This window comes from Bubalus bubalis, chromosome 22, assembly GCF_019923935.1.
Source record: "Bubalus bubalis isolate 160015118507 breed Murrah chromosome 22, NDDB_SH_1, whole genome shotgun sequence".
In the NCBI taxonomy this organism is placed as follows: domain Eukaryota; kingdom Metazoa; phylum Chordata; class Mammalia; order Artiodactyla; family Bovidae; genus Bubalus; species Bubalus bubalis.
In genome coordinates this window covers 48,150,397-48,173,816 of record NC_059178.1, presented here as the reverse complement: position 1 = coordinate 48,173,816, position 23,420 = coordinate 48,150,397, and the positions used below count along the sequence as shown (strand labels likewise).

Below are 23,420 nucleotides of genomic sequence, written 5' to 3'. Positions count from 1 at the left end.
CTTTGGTAAGTTTGTTTTCTACATCTTCTGTTTTACAGATCCATTTGTATTATTTTTTAGATTCTACATGTAACATCATATAGTATTTATCTTACTTCATTTAGTATAACCTCTAGGCCCATCCATGTTGCTGCAAATGATAACTCTTCATTCTTTTTTATGCCCAGTATTCCATTGTATATATGTACCTCTTCTTTATCTGTTCATCTATTGACAGACTGCTTCCATGTCTTGGCTGTTATAAGCAGTGCTGCTATGTGCATTGGAGTGCACATATCTTTTTAAATTAGAGTTTTCATCTTTTCCAGATATATGCCCAGGAGTGCGATTTCTGGCTGTAACAGTAGCTCTATTTTTAGTTTTTAAAGGAACCTCCATAGTGGCTGCACCAATTTACATTCTCCACCAACAGTGTGGGAGGGCTCCCATTCTCCATACCCTTTCCAGCACTTATTTGTAGACATTTTGATGATTAGCGATCCTGACAGGTGTGAGGTGATACCTCATTGTGGCTTTGATTTGCATTTGAAAGCAAGTTTTAAATAGACTTCGGGTTCAGAGAGATGCTCTCAAGGAAATTTTGGTTAGGTGCCTCTATTTGGGACCCAGCTTCCCTGGTGGCTCAGACGGTAAAGCGTCTGCCTGCAGTGCAGGAGACCTGGGTTCAATCCCTGGGTTGGGAAAATCCCTTGGAGAAGGAAATGGCAACTCACTCCAGTACTCTTGCCTGGAAAATTCCACGGACTGAGGAGCCTGGTAGGCTACAGTCCATGGGATCACAAAGAGTCGGACACAACTGAGCGACTTCAGTTTCAGTTTCCAGTGTTCTTGCCTGGAGAATCCCAGGGACTGGGGAGCCTGGTGGGCTGCCGTCTATGGGGTTGCACAGAGTTGGACATGACTGAAATGACATAGCAGCAGCAGCCTCTATTTGGGACTATTTCTACTGGTGCTGTGGCAGCAGGTGTATGTGTTTTTCCCTTAAGAAGACAAACTACCTGGTAGGTGATGGCAGCTGCTTATAGCAGTAACCCTGCCAAGTGGGCCAGAACCCTGGACATTCCTAGCGTGTATTTTGGAATGCAATTTCTCACCTGACCCAAAAAGAAGAGTTACAATTATCCCAGAATTCCAGTTTGGCTTTCTTTTTACAATTGGGCTTGGTATCCTGCACTGAGCCCGGTGGACTAAGGAACTGGGTATCTGTGAGCGTGTGCTGCCCCACTCCTGGCTTGGCTCCTCCATCACTTGTTGGGCTCCTCTCCTTCCTCTGGAGTGGCCTGGACTGGTCGGTCCTTATCATCAACCATGCCACAAACCCTGGAAATATGCACCATGTTATTTTCTCCTGACTGCGGAGAGCAGTGCTGGTAGAGGTGTGTCTGCTCGGGCTCGGAGGCCCATCACAGGGCGGCAACAACAGCGCAGGTGAAGCTGGCGATCTTGGCGCGTCAGGTGAACACGGGCTGGAAGGGGCAGCGTGGGTGGATGTTGCGGTGAAAGCAGCTTGGGGCTCCCGTGGTGTAGAAAGACAATGTTTCCTGGCTTTAGACAGTGAGCTGCTTAGGATCTCTTAAAATCAGCATTACTGAGGTGCATTTTCTATGTCGTAGAACACAATACTATGTTTTTTGGTACATGAATTGTAAACTTAGTCACTGTTCCAGTTTTGGAACATTTGTCATCATTGTATAACATCCCTTCAGTGTCCCTTTCCTGTCAATTCCCATTTTCTTACCCAGCCCCTGGCAGCCTCTGAATTGCTTTCTGCTGAAGATTTATCTTCTCCGATAAATGGAAACTTATATGTGATCTTCTGTGTCTGGCTTCTTTCACTTGGCATATTTTTGAGGTTCATCTTTATTATTTCAGTGTAAGTGCTTCTTTTTTTGGTGATGATGGGTCAAGGAACTCCAGAGGTTAGAGATGGGGGTTGTACAAAGCTATATAGGAATAAGAGACCATTCCCACTGACCTAGGGAGGGTTTGTGCTAACAAAACAGATAAAGAACATGGTAACATTGGTCCTGATGTCTCAAGGACAGTGGTGATGATGATCAAAGCTAAAAAGTTAAAGAAATAGCTAAATTCTAGTTAAATTCTGTGGTTCATTCAGATGTTACTTGACCTGTGTTGAGCTTATTTATATCTACATCCACCCTGTTCACACTCCAGAGTTTTAGAAAAGTTAGACACCTTACTTGGGGAGGTATCTGGTAAAACTGAAGCAGGAAAGAATCAGGGTTCCTTGGAGAAACAGCTGATTGCAGGGCTGGGGCACATAAAGTATAAGATGAGCCTGGATCATCTTGTGCCAGAATAAGAAAGGCTCAAGAACATTATAGAGTCATGTTGGACACAGGCACCAGACTGTGGACAGCTCAGTCTTGGGCAATTTTACCATCATAGTAAGTGATGATAGGAATGCACTGTACAATAAAATAAGTGTCCATACTAATATAAATGAATAAATAATTAATGGAGAAAGGACAGCTGTATCAGTAGGTCTCTAACAACTGACAAAAGAATAATGGAATTATAAAAAAAATCATTTGCCTTTCACCATAGTAATACTTGATTCAGGCAAGAAAAGCTAAAACCAATAGGTAAAAGTGTGTAAAAGAACAAGATATTAACATGGTTTCAAGGTGTCTCCCTATAAAATACTTATAAATTGCTCACTAATTTGTAAGTTTCAAATACAAATTAACTTCAGAGTTTGTAGTTTTTCTAGTAGTCATGTATGGATGTGAATGTTAGACCATAAAGAAAGCTGAGCACTGAAGAAGTGATGCTTTTGAACTGTGATTGTTGGAGAAGACTCTTGAGAGTCCCTTGGACAGCAATGAGATCCAAACAGTCAATCCTAAAGGAAATCAGTCCTGAACATTCACTGGAAGGACTGATGCTGAAGCTGAAACTCCAATACTTTGGTCACTTAATGTGAACTGACTCATTGGAAAAGACTCTGATGGAGGGAAAGACTGATGACAGGAGGAGGAAGGGGACCAGAGGTTGAGATGGTTGGAATGCATCACCAACTCAATGGACATGAGTTTGAGCAAGCTCTGCGAGTTGGTGATGGACAGGGAAGCCTGGTGTGCTGCAGTCCATGGGGTTACAAACAGTCAGACAGCAATGAGCGATTGAACTGGAGTTTGAAAAAAGCTGGAAAATGTATTCTTACCAAATGATGAAAGCTACCATGACCAGCCATAGAACAAATTCATATCATGTGTTTTCTGATAAGGTCACGAAAAGTACACAGTATGTATTTTTTTGAAGTGTTCCAACCAAAAATAACACAACTTGAGGAAAATTAAACAAACTCAAACTATGGGATTTTCTATAAAGTAACTGCCTTATACTTTTGAGACTATTTTTTTTTAACTAGTTCACACTTTATATGAATTTCTTTCAGTTTTAGCTGTGCCAGGATCCCATCCAGGTGGTATGCATTCTTTATGGTGAAGTGTTAACGTATCAAATTACTCATTTCAGAAATCTGGTATATTTTCCATATTTAATTATAGAAAATTCATGTTGTTTTTGAAATTTACCTGCCTTCCCCTCACACACAAAAAATCCCAAGAGTCTCAATTCTTTTTTGTATCCAAAATGTGTTTACTGGGATGGCTTCACATTCATCTTGATACAGGATACTTTTAGTGCTGCTTCTGCCTCAAGGAGCATCCTTCTGTACACCTTGCTTTTCCTCTTGTAGGCTGGCAGAGGACAGCAGAGCAGCCAGGACACAAAACTACTGTGTTTGTACATGGCTAAAGACTGCGGTGATTTTATAGCATCCTGGACATTTCACATCCATGAAATAGCAATTAGGATTCTGCACCAGGCACTTTTTCTTGTCTTTCTTCTTCTCTTCTGGACAGAGATAGAGATCCTTTGCCAGAGGCATGTTCTCATGGGGAGCTCATCACTGCCAGAAAGGCAATTCTTTACAAAAAAATAAACTGTAATGTTAGGTCTATGTGCAAAAATAGAAAGGACATTGTGATTGTAGGTTAACAATTGCATGTTAAGATTTATTTTGTCTGCATATTTTTACTGACTGACATTTCTTATTTCAGTTCAGTCGCTCAGTCATGTCCGACTCTGCGACCCTGTGGACTGCAGCACACCAGGCTTCCCTGTCCATCACCAACTCCCAGAGCTTGCTCAAACTCATGTCCATCGAGTCGGTGATGTCATCCAACCATCTCATCCTCTGTTGTCGCCTTCTCCTTCTGCCTTCAGTCTTTCCCAGCATCAAGGTCTTTTCCAATGAGTCAGTTCTTCCTATCAAGTGGCCAAAGCTTCAGCTTCAGTATCAGTCCTTCCATAGAATATTCAGGACTGATTTCCTTTAGGATTGACAGATTTCCTATTTCAAGGCAAGTATGAATCTGTGGCACGATGACATGACTCAGTTTCTTAAAAATTTAATCAATTGACTAGTGCCTGTATCTTTGGTAATTCTGTTCAAAAAAAGAAAAATAAGGAATAGGCTTTGTTTGTGGGGACTCAAGTCTAATGGACCACATACACTCACAGGCAGAGTGCGTGCATGTGAGTCAGGGGTCAGTACTATCACCACCGTCTCTGCGAGAAGTGAAGGCCCGGAGGTTTGACCGTTGAGACTGTGATCACGAGTAACTCAACTTCAGACCCTAACTCTGCTCTCACTTTGCAGCCTTACCTTGGGCAGGTGATTCACTTGTCTTAAAGTTCTATAAAATGGGGAAGGAATTCTACCTCAGGACTGTTATACAGAATAGTGATCTATAAGGCATATGAAGCAATTAGTATAATCCTGATGTGTAATAGTAAGTTCTCATAAATTATGTTGACTGTGATTATAATAAATACTCACCTGAAAACTTTATAATAAACAAATGAGGTAGGGAATACCTAACCCTATGGAGAGTAAAGAAAATCAGATTATATGAACCCCTTATTTAGGGATGTGAACCACAGTTTACTTCTTTCTGATAGCCCTACTCACAGTGGCTGCCATCCACATTTTCTCTCCCCAATTCAGAAATCTCATTCTGAATACAAGAGTATACTCCTACTTCTAAATTAAGGCACGTGTCCTCACAAACACTTTCTTCAAATTCAAAGAAAGCAATGTGCTTGAAACACTGTAAACTTGCCAAAAATCTGGCAATGATAATAAAGGAAAATACAGACTACATGATTTAAAAAAATGGTATTTGGGGGAAATAGTAAGAGCACAGAGGTTGCTTGAGCAGTAGAAATGGAAACTGATGAATCATTTTTCTTTGTGATACAGGCTCACCATCCACAGCCAAAATACATTCTACAAAACCAAAGCCACTATCCTTCCTTAGTCAATACCTGTCTTCCTTCCTATAAAGCTCTCTCTCTCATAATCCCTATAAACTTTGCACAGAATACAAGCTCACTCATATAATCAACCCACCTTATTATTATGTTTGCCACTATACAATAGCATAGTAGTTCAAAAACATTTATAGAGCATGTAACATAAATATCCATATTACTATCTATGCAAAATGTTATGGAGTTTATAAAGATGATTAAGATGATACAGTTTGACCTACAGTTAATTCAAACAGAGGTCAGCAAATTATGGCCTGAGGGTCAAATCTGGCCATAACATTTAGTTACATGTTGTCTGTGATTGTTTTACTCATACAACAGAGTATCAGTTATGACCAAGATCATGCTTTTCAAAGCTGAAGATATTTATTGTTTTGGCCGTTTACAGAAAACGTTTGCCAACCTCTGTAACAGGAGATGCAACTACAATAAAAATGCCTTACTGTACTGAGTGCCAATTAAAAAGCTACAAATAAAGAATTAAAAGAGTTCAGAAAGTTGGAGCGGTCACTTTTAGCAGTGTCATTTTGAGGAAACTTTTGAAGGAGGTACCAATAGCAACAGGACTAGAATAAGAATGCAGATTGGTTACAAACTTCTGGGCAACAAAAAATGATGAAAATATATGAAGCGAAGAAAAAGTAAGAGAGAGGATGGAGCTTACCCATTAGATTAGGCATTATTCTCTAAGATAATATTCAGAGGCATTTTCATCTTTACCATTTTTCTAATCTGCATGTATGTTTTATAAAAGTCAAATTCCATATGCCTCTAAGATTCTCTTAATTATACACTTGCTTTCCAGCTGGTAACCCCACTCTAATGCAGCAAACTCACAGATATGAATTTGGTAACATTATAATGACATTTCTGAAACTGTGCCTTAATATAACCTTCTTAAATCTTTTTCTATCATTTGATATTAAATATTTATTCAGCATTGAAAGAGATATTGTTTACAACAATTTGCCAAGATTATCACTGCTCTGCTCTTCTCATTTGTGTTTGTTCCTTTTTGCTAAAGTTCCATTAGGTAAAAAAGCTAGATGGACTAGTAGGACTTCCAGTCTTCAAACACTACAAATTATTTTGCTTTAATCAGAAAGGGTAGATTATATCAACAGGTCTAGGAGAGTTACTTTTAAAAGCTCTTGAAAACTAAGTTTTCATAAAAAAATTTATTGCACAAAGACAATTTATGCTTACATGTAAAAATATCTTAGGTTCAATATGAAAAACTGCTGCCATATTACCTTTTGGCCAAGTATTCAGATAGTTACATTTTTATAACCTGCTTTATATATGTACAACCTAGGTAAAATGTGAACTACAAAACAAAATTTCCAGTATTTGTAAGTAAGAAAAAATGGTTGTCTTATTTGAAATATATATAATTCTCAAAGTATAAAAGAATAGGCCATAACATGTAAAACTTGAAGTATTATAGACTGGGCCAAAAAAAAAAAAAAATCTAGGGCGGAAGAGGAACAACAGAGAAAGGGAACAAGGGACTGAGAGACAAAGCAAACAAGCACAACTGAGAAGCCCAAACTCATACAATGCTCTGCTGATGTGAAGAGACGAAGAAAACAGTGGGCTTTCAAAGTTGAAGACTAAAATGTTTTACTATTTCAACATAAAATTCCTTGAGAACTCACATAATATGTACATGGTTCTGGAACAAGATTCTTACTTCTTAGCTTATTAACAATGTGTACATTTGAAAATAATTATATACAATACTTCAAACCAACCATTCAAGACTGCATTTAAGCAATGACATCCAAGGAACAGAACTCAGGTGCTGTGAAACACTTAGGGCATATGGTGTCTTCAGGACTAAATGTTCTCTTCCTTGTCGACAGTCTTAAGTCTTCATTACACACATGTTGCTTTTAAAGTTGTTTTCTTACAGTGACAATCATCTTGATGGGCCAAACCCAGTTTCATTTTCTCCAGTACTGCAAAAATTAAAAACAACAACAAAAAGAAAATTAGCTTCTCTGTTCACAAAGAAGAGAAACAACAGTTTATAGCCAAAAAAATTAGAATAAGACAAACATGTGATCCTTTAATAGAAAAAGACAAAGAACAACAACATAAACTTCAGGTAATTCTAGTTTATATGAGCAAATATTTTGGGGAAGGAATGTTTGCTAACTGTAAGCTCAAGATGACTTCATTATTAAATAGAAGACAAATCTAGAACTAGGAAGGCAAAAATTCCACTGAATTCTGTAGTGACAGATGATTAATATTCTGAGTAATATGCTTAGTTCTTGGTGCAACATTTTTAGAGACTGTGAAAATTATTAATTTATTCCACACATTGTGAAGCCAATGTACAATACAGAGTACAGAAATGGTTTGGAAAAAAATAAAAGGAAGCAGTGCTGAAAGAATAACAAAGATCCAGTAAAGAATTTTTTTGGAGACATTAACAAAGATGTGTGGGGCCATTTATGTAACATTAATTCATTAACAAAGATGATGCTGTTAAAGGGCTGCACTCAATATGCTAGCAAACTTGGAAAACTCAGCAATGGTCATAGGACTGGAAAAGGTCAGTTTTCATTTCAATCCCCAAGAAGGACAATGCCAAAGAATGTTCAAACTACTGCACAATCACGCTCATTTGACATGCTAACAAGGTAATCCTCAAAATCCTTCCAGCTAGGCTTCAACAGTACATGAACCAAGAATTTCCAAATGTACAAACTGGATTTAGAAAAGACAGAGGAACTAGAGCTCAAATTGTCAACATCCACTGATTCATAGAAAAAACAAGAGAATTCCAGGAAAACATCTACTTCTGCTTCATTGACTGCACTAAAGTCTTTGACTGTGTGGATCACAACAAACTGTGGAAAATTCTTAAAGAGATGGGAACAACAGACCACCTGACTTGCCTCCTGAGAAACCTGTGTGGAGGTCAAGAAGCAACAGTTAGAACTGGACATGGAACAACAGACTGATTCCAAAGTGGGAAAGGAGTACATCAAGTCCGTATATTGTCACCCTTCTTATTTAACTTCTGTGCAGAGTACATCATGTGAAATGCCGGGCTGGATGAAGCACAAGCTGGAATTAAGACTGCCAGGAGAAATATCAATAACCTCAGATATGTAGATAACTAAAGAGCCTCTTGATGAAGGTGAAAGAGTGAAAAAACTGGCTTAAAACCCAACATTCAAAAAATGAAGACCATTGCATCTGGTTTTATCACTTCGTGGCAAATAGATGTGGAAAATGTTGAAAATGGTGGCTGATTTCATTTTCCTGGGCTTCAAAATCAATGCGGACGGTGATTGTAGCCACAAAATTAAAAGACACTTGCTCCTTGGAAACTTTATGTTTTGATCAATGGAATATTTTATATTTCTGTTCTTTATTCCTAATGGTAAAATAAGGTCCATATAATGTAAAATCAGAAATAATGTTCTGATCTCTTCTCCTCTGGGCATCCTTTGCATCTGTGCCTTCTCAAACTAGATGAGAGAGTACAGCAGTTACAGTGGAAACATTCTACACAGGGTTTAAGTACTAAGGTCCGTACATAAAGGTAAACGGAATATAAATAAAATGAATAAAAGCAAAATAGGAAGCTTTCCCCTCAGGACTGAGGCAAAAAAACTAATTCTTTGTTTGAATAGCAGATGGGGCAGATGGCTTATATTTAGAGGCCATGTTGTACCACAAAAAACCCCAAAGAACCTTCAATACTGGAATCATATTCAGCATGGTAGGATGTCATGTTATGGGAGGAATGTAGGACCTGAATTACTTCGGAGGGAGTCCCTGACACATCTGTTAGATATGGGGGAAATGTTGGCATAATAAACATACTCTTTCCTCTTTTCATGATGTGTGTTTTTCTCTTCATCAAAGGTGCACTGGGGCTGCACATTCCTGTGACCTTCTGCTGGGCCCTGTGCTCTTCCTCCTCAAATACCAAAGGGGCTAAGGAAGGGTTCTTGCCAGATGGATGGCAGTGGGATGTGCTCTTAGTATGCTGAGCTGGAACTCACCTAAAATTTCCAATCTGTTCATAAATTTTTACATTTAGTGTGCCAAAAATATATCTCTAACCTGAATCTATATTCATCCAATTAAATATGTATTAAGATTAATGGAAATCACCCCCCACCCCTTTCTCCAGACTTTTACCATCAATCAATGAAGAGAGACAGACAGGAAAAAGCAGAAACTAGAAAAAAATAGGCTTGCAATATGAGAGATTTTCATTAAAAGGCATAGTTTTAGAGCATGAAGTGACGCAAACTAAGTGGTCTCCACCTTTTTGCCCAGACAAGACTAGAAAGCCCTATAAGATGATTTTGAAGGGAAAAAGAGCTCTGATGATGCAATTTCAAAGACAATGACCCAAATAAAAGTGGTTTTCAGTGGAAAATTTCCACCACTAGTAGGTGGGTGTTGCTAGGCAACAAATATTGCAGTGTTTAATCTCAACCCTTCCTAGCAAATGGCATGATGGAATAAAATAAGCCTTTTGGCATGTCAGCATAGCACCTGTATCTGGCAATTTTTCAGTCGTTTTTAAGAATATTTCTTTAATGCAGGAAGAACTTCTGTTAACATGTCTACCTCCATTTTATAAAAAATTGGTTCTATAATCCATAATGATTACTAGGAATGCACTAAAATTAACATAAAATCAATTAGCGAAATGCATCCTTATAATAAATGCTGAGTGACAAAGAAACACTTGTTGATCATCAAAACTTGAGTGTGCATGTGATTTACTAGGATCAATACTTAGCAAATGCATATGTAAGAATGTGAATTTCGAAGGAAAATATACTCCCTCAGAGATTAGTTAAGAAACAACTATGCATGTATATACTTTTATAATCTGAAAAGACTTAGGTGAAGTTAAGACCTTGTTTGGACTTCCCTGGTGGCTCAGAGGTTAAAGCATCTGCCTCCAATGCAGGAGACCCGGGTTCAATCCCTGGGTTCGATCCCTGGGTCTGGAAGATCCCCTGGAGAAGGAAATGGCAACCTACTCCGGTATTCTTGCCTGGAGAATCCCATGGTCAGAGGAGCCTGGTAGGCTACAGTCCACGGGGTCGCAAAGAGTCGGACATGACTGAGCGACTTCACTTTCACTAAGACCTTGTTTAGTGTCTCTGGTACCTTTCAATACCTGAGCAAATTCCAATTAAAATTAATGTCTTAATGTTACTCATATTGATATTGTTTGTTGTATAATAGTACGAACACAGGTGACACTAAAAAAAAATCTTTATGATTAATTTATTTTTTGGCTGTGTGGGTCTTCGTCGCGGCACGGACTTTTCTCCAGCTGTGGGGGGTGGGGGGGCTACCCTCTAGCTGCGGTGTTCGGGTTTCTCACTGTGGTGGCTCCCCTTGTGCAGCACGGGCTCTCGGTCAGGGGGCTTCAGTAGTTAGACGGCTCCCAGGCTCTAGAGCACAAGCTCAGTAGTTATGGTGCATGGGCGTAGTTGCTCCGCACGATGTGGGATTGCCTCAGATCAGGGATCCAACCCATGTCTCTTGCATTGGGAGGCAGATTCTTTACCACGGAGCCACCCGGGAAGCCCTCACAGATGACATATTTAAAGAAACTTGAAAGACAAGTATGAGCATTTTCAAGTTAACTTCCTGAGACTAAGCACTTGGGATTCTTGTGAATCACTATGTTGTACACCTGAAACATTTATAACACTGTAAATCAACTATACCTAAATAAAAATAAAAAAAGTATATCAGATTCTGATAAAGAAGACTTAAGCTTGATAAGCTAGAAATTAATCTAGCTTGTCACTGGTTGGATATGGGGGTCAGAAGATCTGGGTTCAAGCCTTGATTCTGCCCCTCATTAGACACATAAAGTTGGCTAAGTCATTATACCTTTCTGGACTTTTTCTACAGTTCTAAAATATTCTGCTGTGCTGTATGTTGATCCAGCTCTGCCACTAACTAGCTTGGTGACTTTGACAAGTCACTTAACTTACCCTCTGAGTCACAGTTTACTCTCTTGAGAAGTGATGACGATTAATGGTGGGTACAGCAAACCTTGAGTTGGCACTTATAAAAAAATACGACTCAGACTGGTGTTCAGAGACAAGAAACATTTTTTGTCACAAGAGTGAAAGAATATCAGCTAACATTTATAGGAAAAAAGGGTCACTGATACATATCCCAGTCTTCAAGAAGCTTGCAATTTAGGAGTTATAAGGTGATTCAAATATTTATAATAGAAAACAAAATGTAAGTACAACTCATATTAAAAGTACAAAGTACTATTAATATTCAGAGGAAGATGAATCAGAGTGGTGTTAATAGATCTTGGAAGGACAGGTTGGATTTTAGCAAGCAGGCATTACAGGAGATTCATTATTAAGGAGACAGATATTCTGGGCTGAAGAAAAGAGCTAAGTAGCCAGAGAAATGGAAGAGAACAAAAATATTGAGAAAAAGAGAGTATTTGGGGAATAGCTTAGAAAGAAGCTTAGAACACAACGATCTGGAAGGCCCTGAATTGCTAGAGACTGGACATCACTTGTAGGCAACGGGGAAACACTTTTCATATTTAAATGATAAAAAAAAAGGATAAAGCTGTATTTTGTGAAGATATATCTGATTGGACTATTTAGCAGAATAAAGATAAGAATGCTGAGAGAAAAAAAATACTAAAAGCAGTTATGAAGGATTTTAGTTACCCAAAGTATCAGAAAATGAAAAACTAGGTCAAAATGTCAATAGTGGGAAAATGACAGAAAATGATAATTAAAAAACAGTTAAGGAAACTCACAAGGCTTAGTGACATCCTGTATGCTGGGTGAGGGAGAAGTTTAAAACAGATAAGCTTTGAGCTTGCAGTATTAGTAAAATTATCATTAACTGAATGTGTAAAGTCAGGAAGGAGTTCACAGGAGGATGTGGGAGAGGAAAGCGCCCTCATTTTTCTTTTCGCTAACCACTTACATCATCATCTTCATTATGAAATTCAAAATTAAAATAGGTTTTAAATCTGAGGTTTATCATCAAGGCTAGTGTAAAAAAGTCTTCCCTCAAACAACTGTAGAAGAGTCTGCTAACCAGTAAGTCTACAGATAGACCCTTCTGTGTGTGCTACATACACCATCACTTTTCTCAGCTTCTAACTTCTTTTCCTAGCACTTCACCATTTACCAAACCCAACAAGTGTCCAAGTCTCACTTGTCAAGGCCTCCACCAGGCCCAAGATCATTCTCAAGAAAAGTTTATAGGTACCACTGACTACAATATACAGATATACCTATGCTGACGCTCCACAATTTAGTTACTAAGAATATTTCAGCGGAATGTTTTAAGAGTTATTAGTGCATCAAACACATTCACGTTGGAAGGCTGGTGAGATGTCAAGAAGGCTTGACAAAAAAAATCAGAGAAGATGTGTCATTTGCAGAGAAAGGCACAGTTCTGAGAGAATTCTACAGGAGAACATGGAGACGCTGAGATGAACACACTGCCATCAGAGAACTTACCTGGGCAAACTTGTGAATCTGCTCCACCACTGCAGCAAAGAGAGCATGGACACTTTCATCAATCAGACTTTGCATGTAATGCACTGCCTCTTCGTCAGACAGGTCTAAACGAAATTTATCCTGAACCTACAAGGTCACAGTCTATTAGCTTTTGAATAAAGAAAAACATAACATTTTGAAGAGACAAGAACAGACAGATACAGATATTATTACAATGACCTCTTTTTACAGCAAAGAAATGGTTCATAACCTATAAGGAGTTCTGAAAACTATTCTCCTGAATGTGTAACTTTACTTTTTGCTATATGCTCTTTATATCACCCCATCTTGGTTGGTTGTAAAATTTTTTTTTTTTTTCAGAAAAGTATTAACAAAGTGAACAGAAAATAATTCTGTTCAGCCCTGCAAATTTAAAAACAGACAAAAAGTAAACTATAAACTAGATCTTCTAAGATGTCCCCTTTCCTATAGGAGTTCCTTATACTTCTGCAAAGAACTACTTCAGTATGACCTATAATTTCTAAAGACTGAGGACTTTTTCATTATTTCATATTAAAACATACAGTTGATTCTGAATAGCAATAAGAACTAGAAAGATTAGTAGAGATATATATCAGAATAGTTCCCTAAAACACACAAGCAAATGTTACCAAATGATTGTGTGTTAGAGCTCAGTTGTATCTGACTCTGCGACCCCATGGACTATAGCCCACCAGGCTCTTCTGTCCATGGAATTCTCTAGGTGAGAATACTGGAGCAGGTTGCCATGCTTGACTACTTCATGCTAACACTGTGCAAAGCACCTTACATGCAGTATTTCATTCTACTCTCCGATGGCTCCGAGGTAGATAGTATCTCAATCTCTAAGACACAGAATCTGAGACAGAGAATTTAGAAAGCCAACCCAGGGACCTTTAACTGATGATAAGTGGCTCACGCTTCCAGACGATCTCAGTAACCACTGTACTTACTCCCTTCTCCTCTTATAAATGATCCATATAAACTTCTGAAAAGACAGGCTAGAAGAAAATGGGATTTCCAAGTGGATAAAAAGTGGTCCATGTTTAGTATTTCCTTTTAAGTATGGAGTTGAACTACTACAAAATCAGGAAGAAGAAAAGGCAGACAGTACTACAACCCATCACCGATGCAATGAACATGAACTTGGGCAAACTTCGGGAGATGGTGTGAGACAGGGAGGCCTGGCGCGCTACAGTCCACGGGGTCACAAAGAGGCGGACACGACTGGGAGACAGAACCACCACCACCACCACCCATGGCCCGCTCAGTGCTCTTTTCCCTTCACTGCACTGCAAGTATACCGGGTGATCCGACAGCCCTGCAGGCTCAGGAGAGAGGAGGTAAAAGAGAGGTAGGTGGAACAACTGAAGCACAATTCGGTGGAGGGAGATCTAAAAGTACACCTTCAATCAACTCTCTCATTTCTGGATCCCAGTTAAAGAATTTATTCCATTGTATTCCTTGATTCCTACCTAGGGGGGTCATGTCTGAGAATTTTAAGAACTATTTTTTTAAGGACATCAAAAACACTACAGGGCAGGAAAATCAAAATAAAAACCTTTAACCCAATTTGCCAAAGCCTGCGTACTTATATAAGTGCTTAAATTACAAACAGAAGATATGTATTTAGTATATAAAGAAAATGTTATTCACCAAATATGAAGACATTCTTTTTTTTTATTTTTTTTAAATTTTATTTTATTTTTAAACTTTACATAATTGTATTAGTTTTGCCAAATATCAAGAAGATTAACTGCATAAAAATGGGTGATTTGTTATCATACATACTGAGTTGTATTAGGCTGCTTGTTATTCTACCCCTGTCCTTTTACCTCTGTGCCTTCCACCCTTCTACAATGTCTCCTCTGACTCCTGGTTATCTCTATCAGCTCCAAACTCTGTCCTTTTACACCTCGTTAGCTAAGGCTGCACTTGAATCAATCTGCAGTGTTTTTTTTTTAAAAGAGAAAGACTATAGAACACTTTATTATATTTTTGTAAATTTTGTGCTACACGTCTCTTATATTAATGCAAATTAAAATAAACTTAGAGACAGTACTTTTTAGATAGCCAGTAGTTGAACATTTATCAACACTTCACAGAGCAGCACCCTTGAACTCTTCGCAAACTGGAAACCCAGATAAAACATATTACTTATCAAGCAAAAGGATGCAAACTTGTAAATCTTAGCCTCTGCACTGTCTTTCAAAAGTAGATAAAATACCCTTTGTTTGAAATATCGTTGAGTATTACCAAAATGCGACACGAAGTGAGTGAATGTTGGAAAAATGGCACCAACAGACTTGCTCAACACAGAGTTACTACAACCTTCAAAATCTGTAAGGAATGCAGTTATCTATGAAGCACAATAAAATGAGTAGTCAATTTCAAAAAATTAAAAAGAAATGATATATATGTACTAAAATATGCTATGGAAAAAAGGAAAATATTGTTGAACTTTGCTATGATTAAATATTTTGAAGAAATGCCATAAAGATACCTGGTAACAAAAGTTTAAACAATATAATCAAGATTTTCTAAAATGAAAAGTTGAAATAAAAGATCTAATAAGAACAAAAACTACATACTGGAAGAAGAAACAAAAAGACTCCATTTGACAACTACCATTAGAACTTTCATAAATGAGTTCTGAACATAAGTGAAGTCAGGCAAGAGTGAACATATGACAGAGCTAAATGGGTTTAAAATAAACAGCAACAACAGATCCTAAAAACAGCCACACACACATAGGCACACAAAAGCAACAACATTTGAAATCTGGTGCAGTCATCCATTTTGAAATTTTCGTCAACTACTTATGTTTCTTGATGAATGAGCTTAGGTTGAAAAAAATTACCCACATCAAAACCTAGTGTGATAAGTAGTCCATTTCCTAGTTTGGCCAGGGTGGGGAGTTTTGAAATAGTGCTTCCTAGAAAATAATAAATGAAATCCTAAAAAGAGCATAATTTTCTTAAATGTTAAACAATAAGATTTACATTAAAATCCCTCTCACTGCCAAAGACTCATAAAATTAAGTAAAAGAGAATAGGTTCATTCATGTTTGAAATTATGTAAATATTCTTGTACCTTCCAAATCCATATTGAAATACTAATGCCCAATGTGATGGCATCAGTAAGTGGACCTTTTGAAAGGTACTTAGATTATGAGGGTGGAGCCCTCATGAATGATTAGTGCTCTTATAAAGAGACACCAAAGAGCTTCCCGGCACTTTCCACCCTAAGAAGTACCCTTTGACCCCAAAGGGGCTTTAACTTGACCATTCTGGCACTCTGGACTAGTATTTAGAGCTTCCAGAAGCATAAGAAATAAATTTCTGTTGTTTACAAGCTACCTAGTGTCTGGTATTTTGTTATATTGATATATGTAGCAGCCCAAATGGACCAAGACAATGTTCAACCCACAGCGGTATGTTTCTAATAATGTTGAGTCAATTACATCAGAACTTAGGGCTTTTGGTGAGAAATATTATTTACAACCACCAGAAAAATTCCATCTTACAATTTTAGTAGTTTTATACTTCTATAAGTTAAAAAGCTATACTATCTTTGAAGCTCATTATTAATAAGCCCCCTGCTATTTAAGATCATTTTATGTTATCTTTGGATAAATAAAATGTGTTATATACACCCCCCTCAATGGCTCTGGTAAAGAATCTGTCTGGTATGTAAGAGACCGGGTTCAATCCCTGGGTTGAGAAGATCCCCTGGAGAAGGGAAAGGCTACCCACTCCAGTATTCTGGCCTGGAGAATTCCAAGGACGCTACAGTCCATGGGGTCACAAAGAGTTGGACACGACTGAGTGACTTTCACTTTCAGTGAATCGGAGCCAGAAATTAATTTGAATAAAAAAAAAAAATCTTCAAATTTATTACTCCTTTCTCCCATCTCTCACTGCATCTCAGGGTAAGATAGTTCTGAATAACTGCTCATCTATGTGAAAGCTTTCTTTAATGCTTCTCTTTGCAGGTTAAGTTAAAAGCAGGTCTCTACTCTCCTAACACAGTAAGAAACCCCTGTAACCAAGGGTATGAATGGGAAAGATAAAGAACAACTGTTTTCTTCTATATACTATTATAATATTTTGTTTCTGATTCTTGGCATGCTTGGTCTGGGAGTACCAGGAAGCAGGTATCTTAGTAGGAATATTAAAGAGAAGCTAAACTTTTTAGGACAAAGAGTAAGGGTGGTGATAGTAAGCTTCCTGTCTTGATATAGTGAGCTACTCATGTGACTGTGGGCATAAACAGGGAAGGGGATAAAACTAGTTGCAGAGGGCTTGAGAGGCTGTCGTATTCTAAAATGTGAAAAAGAAATATACACAAGGTCTCTTTCTTAATTTACATTACTTAAGAGTCTAAGGGTCGGGACAAGGGGAAATGGGTTGTTAAAACCCTTATACTTCTTAAGTATGAAAAGTAGACTATGATATCTGAGGGTATATGAAAATTACCTTTTTCACAGTTTTATCTGGTTCAAGAGCAATATCTGGAATGTTTGCATCCACCATCAAGGAAAACAAATTCAAAATAAGATTAGAATACCTAAAGGAGAATGGGAAATAAAAATAAACAGCAATGTGTTAGAATTTTGCCATTCTTTCTCATATTAAGAGCACTGCTACAAGTAGTAATACTTAGATTTTTATAATGATTACTATTACTCTTATGGAAAATAGAATGTATGCTTATTCACCAGTTGTCTCAATGAAAAGCAAGACTTGAAAACGTATCTTATTCTAGGGCCTTGATATAATACCACTTCTAGGTCTCCCAATAGGGAACACACCTTTGGAGTAACCATCTAATAATGACATTTTTTTCATTTTAAATTAAGTATATTCTTTTCAGAAGAGATCTAAGGGGGAATCTGCTTTATACCATTAATTACATTTTACTAAGGAATGAAGATCTGTCTTTGCTCAATAAGACTACCTCAGTGTGTCATGCGTAATGAGTGAAGGGGTAATGTGACTCCATCTGCTATCTTAAGACTACCTTGGTGTGTCATGGGTACTGAGTGAAAGGAAATAGTGTGACTCCATTCATGAGTCATAAGTATCCTCCAGGGATACTAATCCCACCATCTTAGAAAATACAGTGACTGGTCTGGTTATAAGCATCCTAAATGGAGGAGAAAATAGCTCATACTCTTCTACACTAAAAATATACAAGATACCTAAATCATTTCACCTTTGGAGTATGTGGACCCCTGTAGGAATGTTTATCCTTATCAATGTTCAAACTTTTCATCTTCCTCTAAACAAAGAGAAAGTATGTTACTATTTCAAATGTTCATTACTAGAGGTGGAGCCATGTGGGGAAAGGTGTCAGTAAGTGTCCACTGGGCACAGGCCACCTCCTGCTCAGAACACTCTCCTCTTGGACAGTTACACCCTGAGTGGTAATGCAGCATTGCAGTGATAGAAGGAGGCCCAGATCTGACTTTGGGGATGGATGTGAGTAAAAAATTTAGTTTTAGACAACGAAGGTTTTTAGCTGGTCTTGGTAAAAAGTTCTGGATCTGTTCCCCCTAAACTGAAACCATGGAGTCACAAAGAGTTGAACACTACTTAGCGACTAAACTATACATATGCTGTGCTTTGCTTAGTCACTCAGTCATGTCCAACTCTTTGCGACCACATTGTCCACCAAGTTCCTCTGTCCATGGGATTTTCCAGGCAAGATTACTGAAGTGGGTTGCCAGTTCCTTCTCCAGGGGATCTTCCTGGCCCAGGAACCGAACCTGGGTCTCCCACACTGCAGTTAGATTCTTTACCATAAGAGCCACCTGGAAGCCTATATATATATACACATATATATATAGGAACAAAGAAAGATTTTTAGGAACGAAGTCATGGGCAAAAGATTTTTAGGAACAAAGTCATGGTCAACTGTGTCAAAGCTTCAAGGAAGCAAAAGTGGCCACTGGATTTGCTATAGGTAACTGTTTATTTTGATAAAATTAGTTTCAATAGCAGAGCGGGACTGGAAGACTTACTGGAGAAGGCTGAGGAAGAAAGGAGGCAAGTAAGTGGAGACAGTGAGAACTTTTAAAAATAGATGTACTGAGACGGAGAAAACTCCTAGAGGAGAACATAGGCAAAACACTCTCTGACATACATCACAGCAGGATCCTCTATGACCCACCTCCCAGAATATTGGAAATAAAAGCAAAAATAAACAAATGGGACCTAATTAACCTTAAAAGCTTCTGCACATCAAAGGAAACTATTAGCAAGGTGAAAAGACAGCCTTCAGAATGGGAGAAGATAATAGCAAATGAAGCAACTGACAAACAACTAATCTTGAGAATATACAAGCAACTCCTACAGCTCAACTCCAGAAAAATAAATGACCCAATCAGAAAATGGGCCAAAGAACTAAATAGACATTTCTCCAAAGAAGACATACAGATGGCTAACAAACACATGAAAAGATGCTCAACATCACTCATTATCAGAGAAATGCAAATCAAAACCACCATGAGGTACCATTTCACACCAGTCAGAATGGCTGCGATCCAAAAGTCTACAAGTAATAAATGTTGGAGAGGGTGCGGAGAAAAGGGAACCCTCTTACACTGTTGGTGGGAATGCAAACTAGTACAGCCACTATGGAGAACAGTGTGGAGATTCCTTAAAAAACTGGAAATAGAACTGCCTTATGATCCAGCAATCCCACTGCTGGGCATACACACTGAGGAAACCAGAAGGGAAAGAGACACGTGTACCCCAGTGTTCATTGCAGCACTGTTTATAATAGCCAGGACATGGAAGCAACCTAGATGTCCATCAGCAGATGAATGGATAAGAAAGCAGTGGTACATATACACAATGGAGTACTACTCAGCCATTAAAAAGAATACATTTGAATCAGTTCTAATGAGGTGGATGAAACTGGAACCTATTATACAGAGTGAAGTAAGCCAGAAAGAAAAACACCAATACAGTATACTAACCCATATATATGGAATTTAGAAAGATGGTAACAATAACCCTGTGTACGAGACAGCAAAAGAGACACTGATGTATAGAACAGTCTTATGGACTCTGTGGGAGAGGGAGAGGGTGGGAAGATTTGGGAGAATGGCATTGAAACATGTAAAATATCATGTATGAAATGAGTTGCCAGTCCAGGTTTGATGCACGATACTGGATGCTTGGGGCTGGTGCACTGGGACGACCCAGAGGGATGGAATGGGGAGGGAGGAGGGAGGAGGGTTCAGGATGGGGAACACATGTATATCTGTGGCGGATTCATTTTGATATTTGGCAAAACTAATACAATTATGTAAAGTTTAAAAATAAAATAAAATTTAAAAAAAAAGAAAAAAGAAAGAAATAGGGGAGCAGTACAATGTTAGCAATATCCTGGTCTTCTCCCCACTATTAATGGAAGCCATTAACAGTGGCACTCACCTAGCTGTGGCAGTTAAGAGGGATTAATTACAGTTTGAGGCTGTAAAATTCAATGGGGGAAGGAGGAAAGTGAGGATTAAGGTGTATTATATACAGTGGTAGGGTAATGAGACTGACGTTGAAGACATGGAGGAATGAAAAGAGCTGGAAGGACAGATGGTGTGCTGCTCAGACAGTGAAAAGCACTGGATCAAGACTTTGAAGGGCTAACTTGACTCTTAATGAGAAGGAGTGGCCAAGGCTGGCTTTACATGAGGACCAGGCCCTGTGAGGCCAGGTCACAGCTGGACCATTCATGAAGATGTTGAAGTCACAGCAGCAGGCCTGAAGAAGACAAGAATGAAAGTTTTCAGTGGAGGAGAATGACAGGGAAATAGGCAGTTGATGGTCAGCAGCAGGTAATTTATCTGGTTTCATGGTGTGCGTCTATGCTTTTGTAAGAAAGCCAGGAAAGAAAGGTTTAGAAACGGCATTTCAGAGCAGGAAGGCACCAAGACCTTCTTTAAGCTCTGCAGTTTGTAGGAAACGGATACAGCAGAGGGTCTATGGAGAAGGCTGTAAGGACTGCAAGGCACCAGAACTTCTTTAAGCTCTGTGGTTTGTAGGAAAGGGATACAGAAGAGGGTCCATGGAGAAGGCTGTAAGGACTGTGGTGTCAGTAGGATACAACAAACTGCTACGCATTAGGTTATGAAAACAATGGTACTCTTTCAGTGCATCCTTAATAATTCATGCTCTGCTTTGTTGACTATATAGGATTTTTCCCAGTCTTCCCATAGGGGAATCTCAGAAATCTACTACAGGGTAACTCAAGATGAGGAATGCAAGGCTCAGTTCTGAAAAGGATATTTCAGTGGTTCTCCAACCTGGCTGCCCATTAAATTTTCACCTGGGAAGTTTCTTTAAAAATACCAATGCCTGGGCAAATCCCAGGCTGACTGAACTGATGGGCTGCAACTGTTTTGGTCTCCCCTCCCCAACAAAGATCCCCAGTGATTCTCATGCACAGCTAGGATCTATGTTAAAATGTTTGCCTTTAATATAGCCCAATATGTGTTCCTTTTGTAAAAGGCACATATTAATGTTTCTGGATTATCTGTTGGTATAAATGTAACTAGGCTTCCCAGGTGCTCAGTGGTAAAGAATCTGCCTACCAGTACAGGAGACACAAGAGACGTGTGTTCAATCCCTGGGTCAGGAAAAACCCCTGGAGTAGGAAATGGCAAGCCACTCCAGTATTCTTGCCTAGAAAATTCCATGGACAGAGGAGCCTGGTGGGCTACAGTCATGGGATTGCAAAGAGTCGGACAGGACCGAACACACACATATATACATAAATGAAACCACCCATGCTTCTATTATTATGGCAAAGGGAAACAATTTAAATAAATACAAAGTGGAATATTTTCTAAGAAGCTTAAATATCCAATTATTTTGCAGATTATTTGTCACTACATTTCAACTGTATTAATCTTTTACATCTGTTGCCATTAACCTACATTTTCTATTTAAAACAGAACCAGTGACACCAAACAGAAATTAAACATTAGTTATTCAAGTTCTATCCATAAAAACAGATTAAAGGTTACTAAAAATCTTTAATTAAAACCATTATCAAAAGAAAATATAAGGTTAAGGCTAAAAAATGAGATTGAGAAAAGTGCAAAACCAAGTCTAGACAAAGATGTAAAGATGGATATGATATAAATAAGATTTTGATAAAGGAGTAGGTTAAGCACAGTGTTCAAGGAAAACATACGCACCAATCATCAAGTTACTCACTGACTATACAAAGATGCTCTAGATTTTTCAGTAAAAATCTTCAATACTAAGAATAAAAATCATTAACTACATCAAGTGAGGTTCTTATAGCATTTCAGAGGTCTGCTTCCCCTACAATTTATCCATTTTGCATGCAGTGAATATCAGAGTAGAATTCTATATAAATATTTCTTTAATAAGTGTACTAGTTTCAGGAGGGAAAAATAAAAATGAAGTTAACAATGAAAAGTAGTGTGATCCACAGATTCACTCTTTGGTGACTTAAGACATCTTCTAAGACAGTGTGAGAACTTTGCTTGATACAGCAAAATGCATTCCTAACTTCAGTATTTTTACTGAAAAGTTTAGGCTCTCTTGGGCTTCCCTGGTGGCTCAGAGGTTAAAGCATCTGCCTCCAATGCAGGAGACCCGGGTTCGATCCCTGGGTCGGGAAGATCCCCATGGACGGAGAAGCCGGGTAGAAGCCTGGTAGGCTACAGTCCACGGGGTCGCAAAGAGTTGGACACGACTCAGCGACTTCACCTTTAGGCTCTCTTTGTATCACTGATGTCCAGCATAGTGTTTGGCATAAACATGGATTAAGAGAAGTTTATGTTTTCCTTCAATACTTAACTTTTACAATGTTTGAGCATTACTACTGCTGCCATAAGAGTATTCAAAAAATAAAATTTCCAATTCATTATTGGTATAACAATGCATTCTGTTACATGAAAATCACTCCATAAAATGTGTTCTGGCGTCTGTGTAACTATAACCATTCATAACTTAGTTCAAATGAGATTGCTTGGTTTATGTGGTCCACAATGTATTCAATGATTTCTTATTGATTAGCAATCAACAAAAACCATGAAAAGAACAAGAACAAGGTTAACACCCTAATAATAAGTGTGTCAAATATTCTTACCTGTAAACAAACTTTTGGCTTTCTGGCTAATTCTTATGTCCTAAGGGAAATTTTTACTAACAGAAGCATATTCTAAAATACATTAAGAAATAAATGTTGACAAAAATATTAAGGCCCAGCTAATTTTAACAGTGAAATTCCTGAAAATAAAATATTAAAACTATGTTCATGAAGACTTAACATAAAGTGAGGGAGATTAGTCTTCATGATTTTTCTTAGTAGTGAGAAAGTTAACTTTGGCTCTGCACAATCTGCCTCTATTTTCTCATTTTGCTGAATTGCTACTAATCCATTATCAATGATAGTTTATAAAGCTTGATGTTTTCTTTCTGCTTTCAATAAGGGAGAATACCTTTGACATTTCTCTAGTTATCATTTCATATTATCTTGTCT

General features: G+C 38.2%; 1 protein-coding gene, 1 non-coding gene and 1 pseudogene across 4 annotated transcripts in view; 1 reads left to right on the top strand and 2 right to left on the bottom strand.

Moving 5' to 3' along the window:
- Positions 1-3,043: 3,043 nt before the first annotated feature.
- On the bottom strand, positions 3,044-4,195 carry LOC102404295 (annotated as a pseudogene).
- Positions 4,196-6,523: 2,328 nt separating this feature from the next.
- PIK3C3 (phosphatidylinositol 3-kinase catalytic subunit type 3) overlaps positions 6,524-23,420 on the bottom strand; it is a 167,027-nt gene continuing 150,130 nt past the window's right edge. For all 3 annotated transcript variants that reach the window (XM_006056957.4, XM_044934742.2, XM_044934741.2), the window contains 3 exons: positions 17,375-17,465; positions 12,879-13,004; positions 6,524-7,325 (listed from right to left, as the gene is read on the bottom strand). In XM_006056957.4, the coding sequence (XP_006057019.1) occupies positions 7,311-7,325; positions 12,879-13,004; positions 17,375-17,465 (232 nt within the window). In that variant the 3' untranslated portion in view covers positions 6,524-7,310. The remainder of the gene's footprint in view (positions 7,326-12,878; positions 13,005-17,374; positions 17,466-23,420) is intronic.
- Positions 22,485-22,556, top strand: TRNAW-CCA. Its single transcript has one exon. It is a non-coding gene; the product is annotated as a tRNA-Trp (tRNA).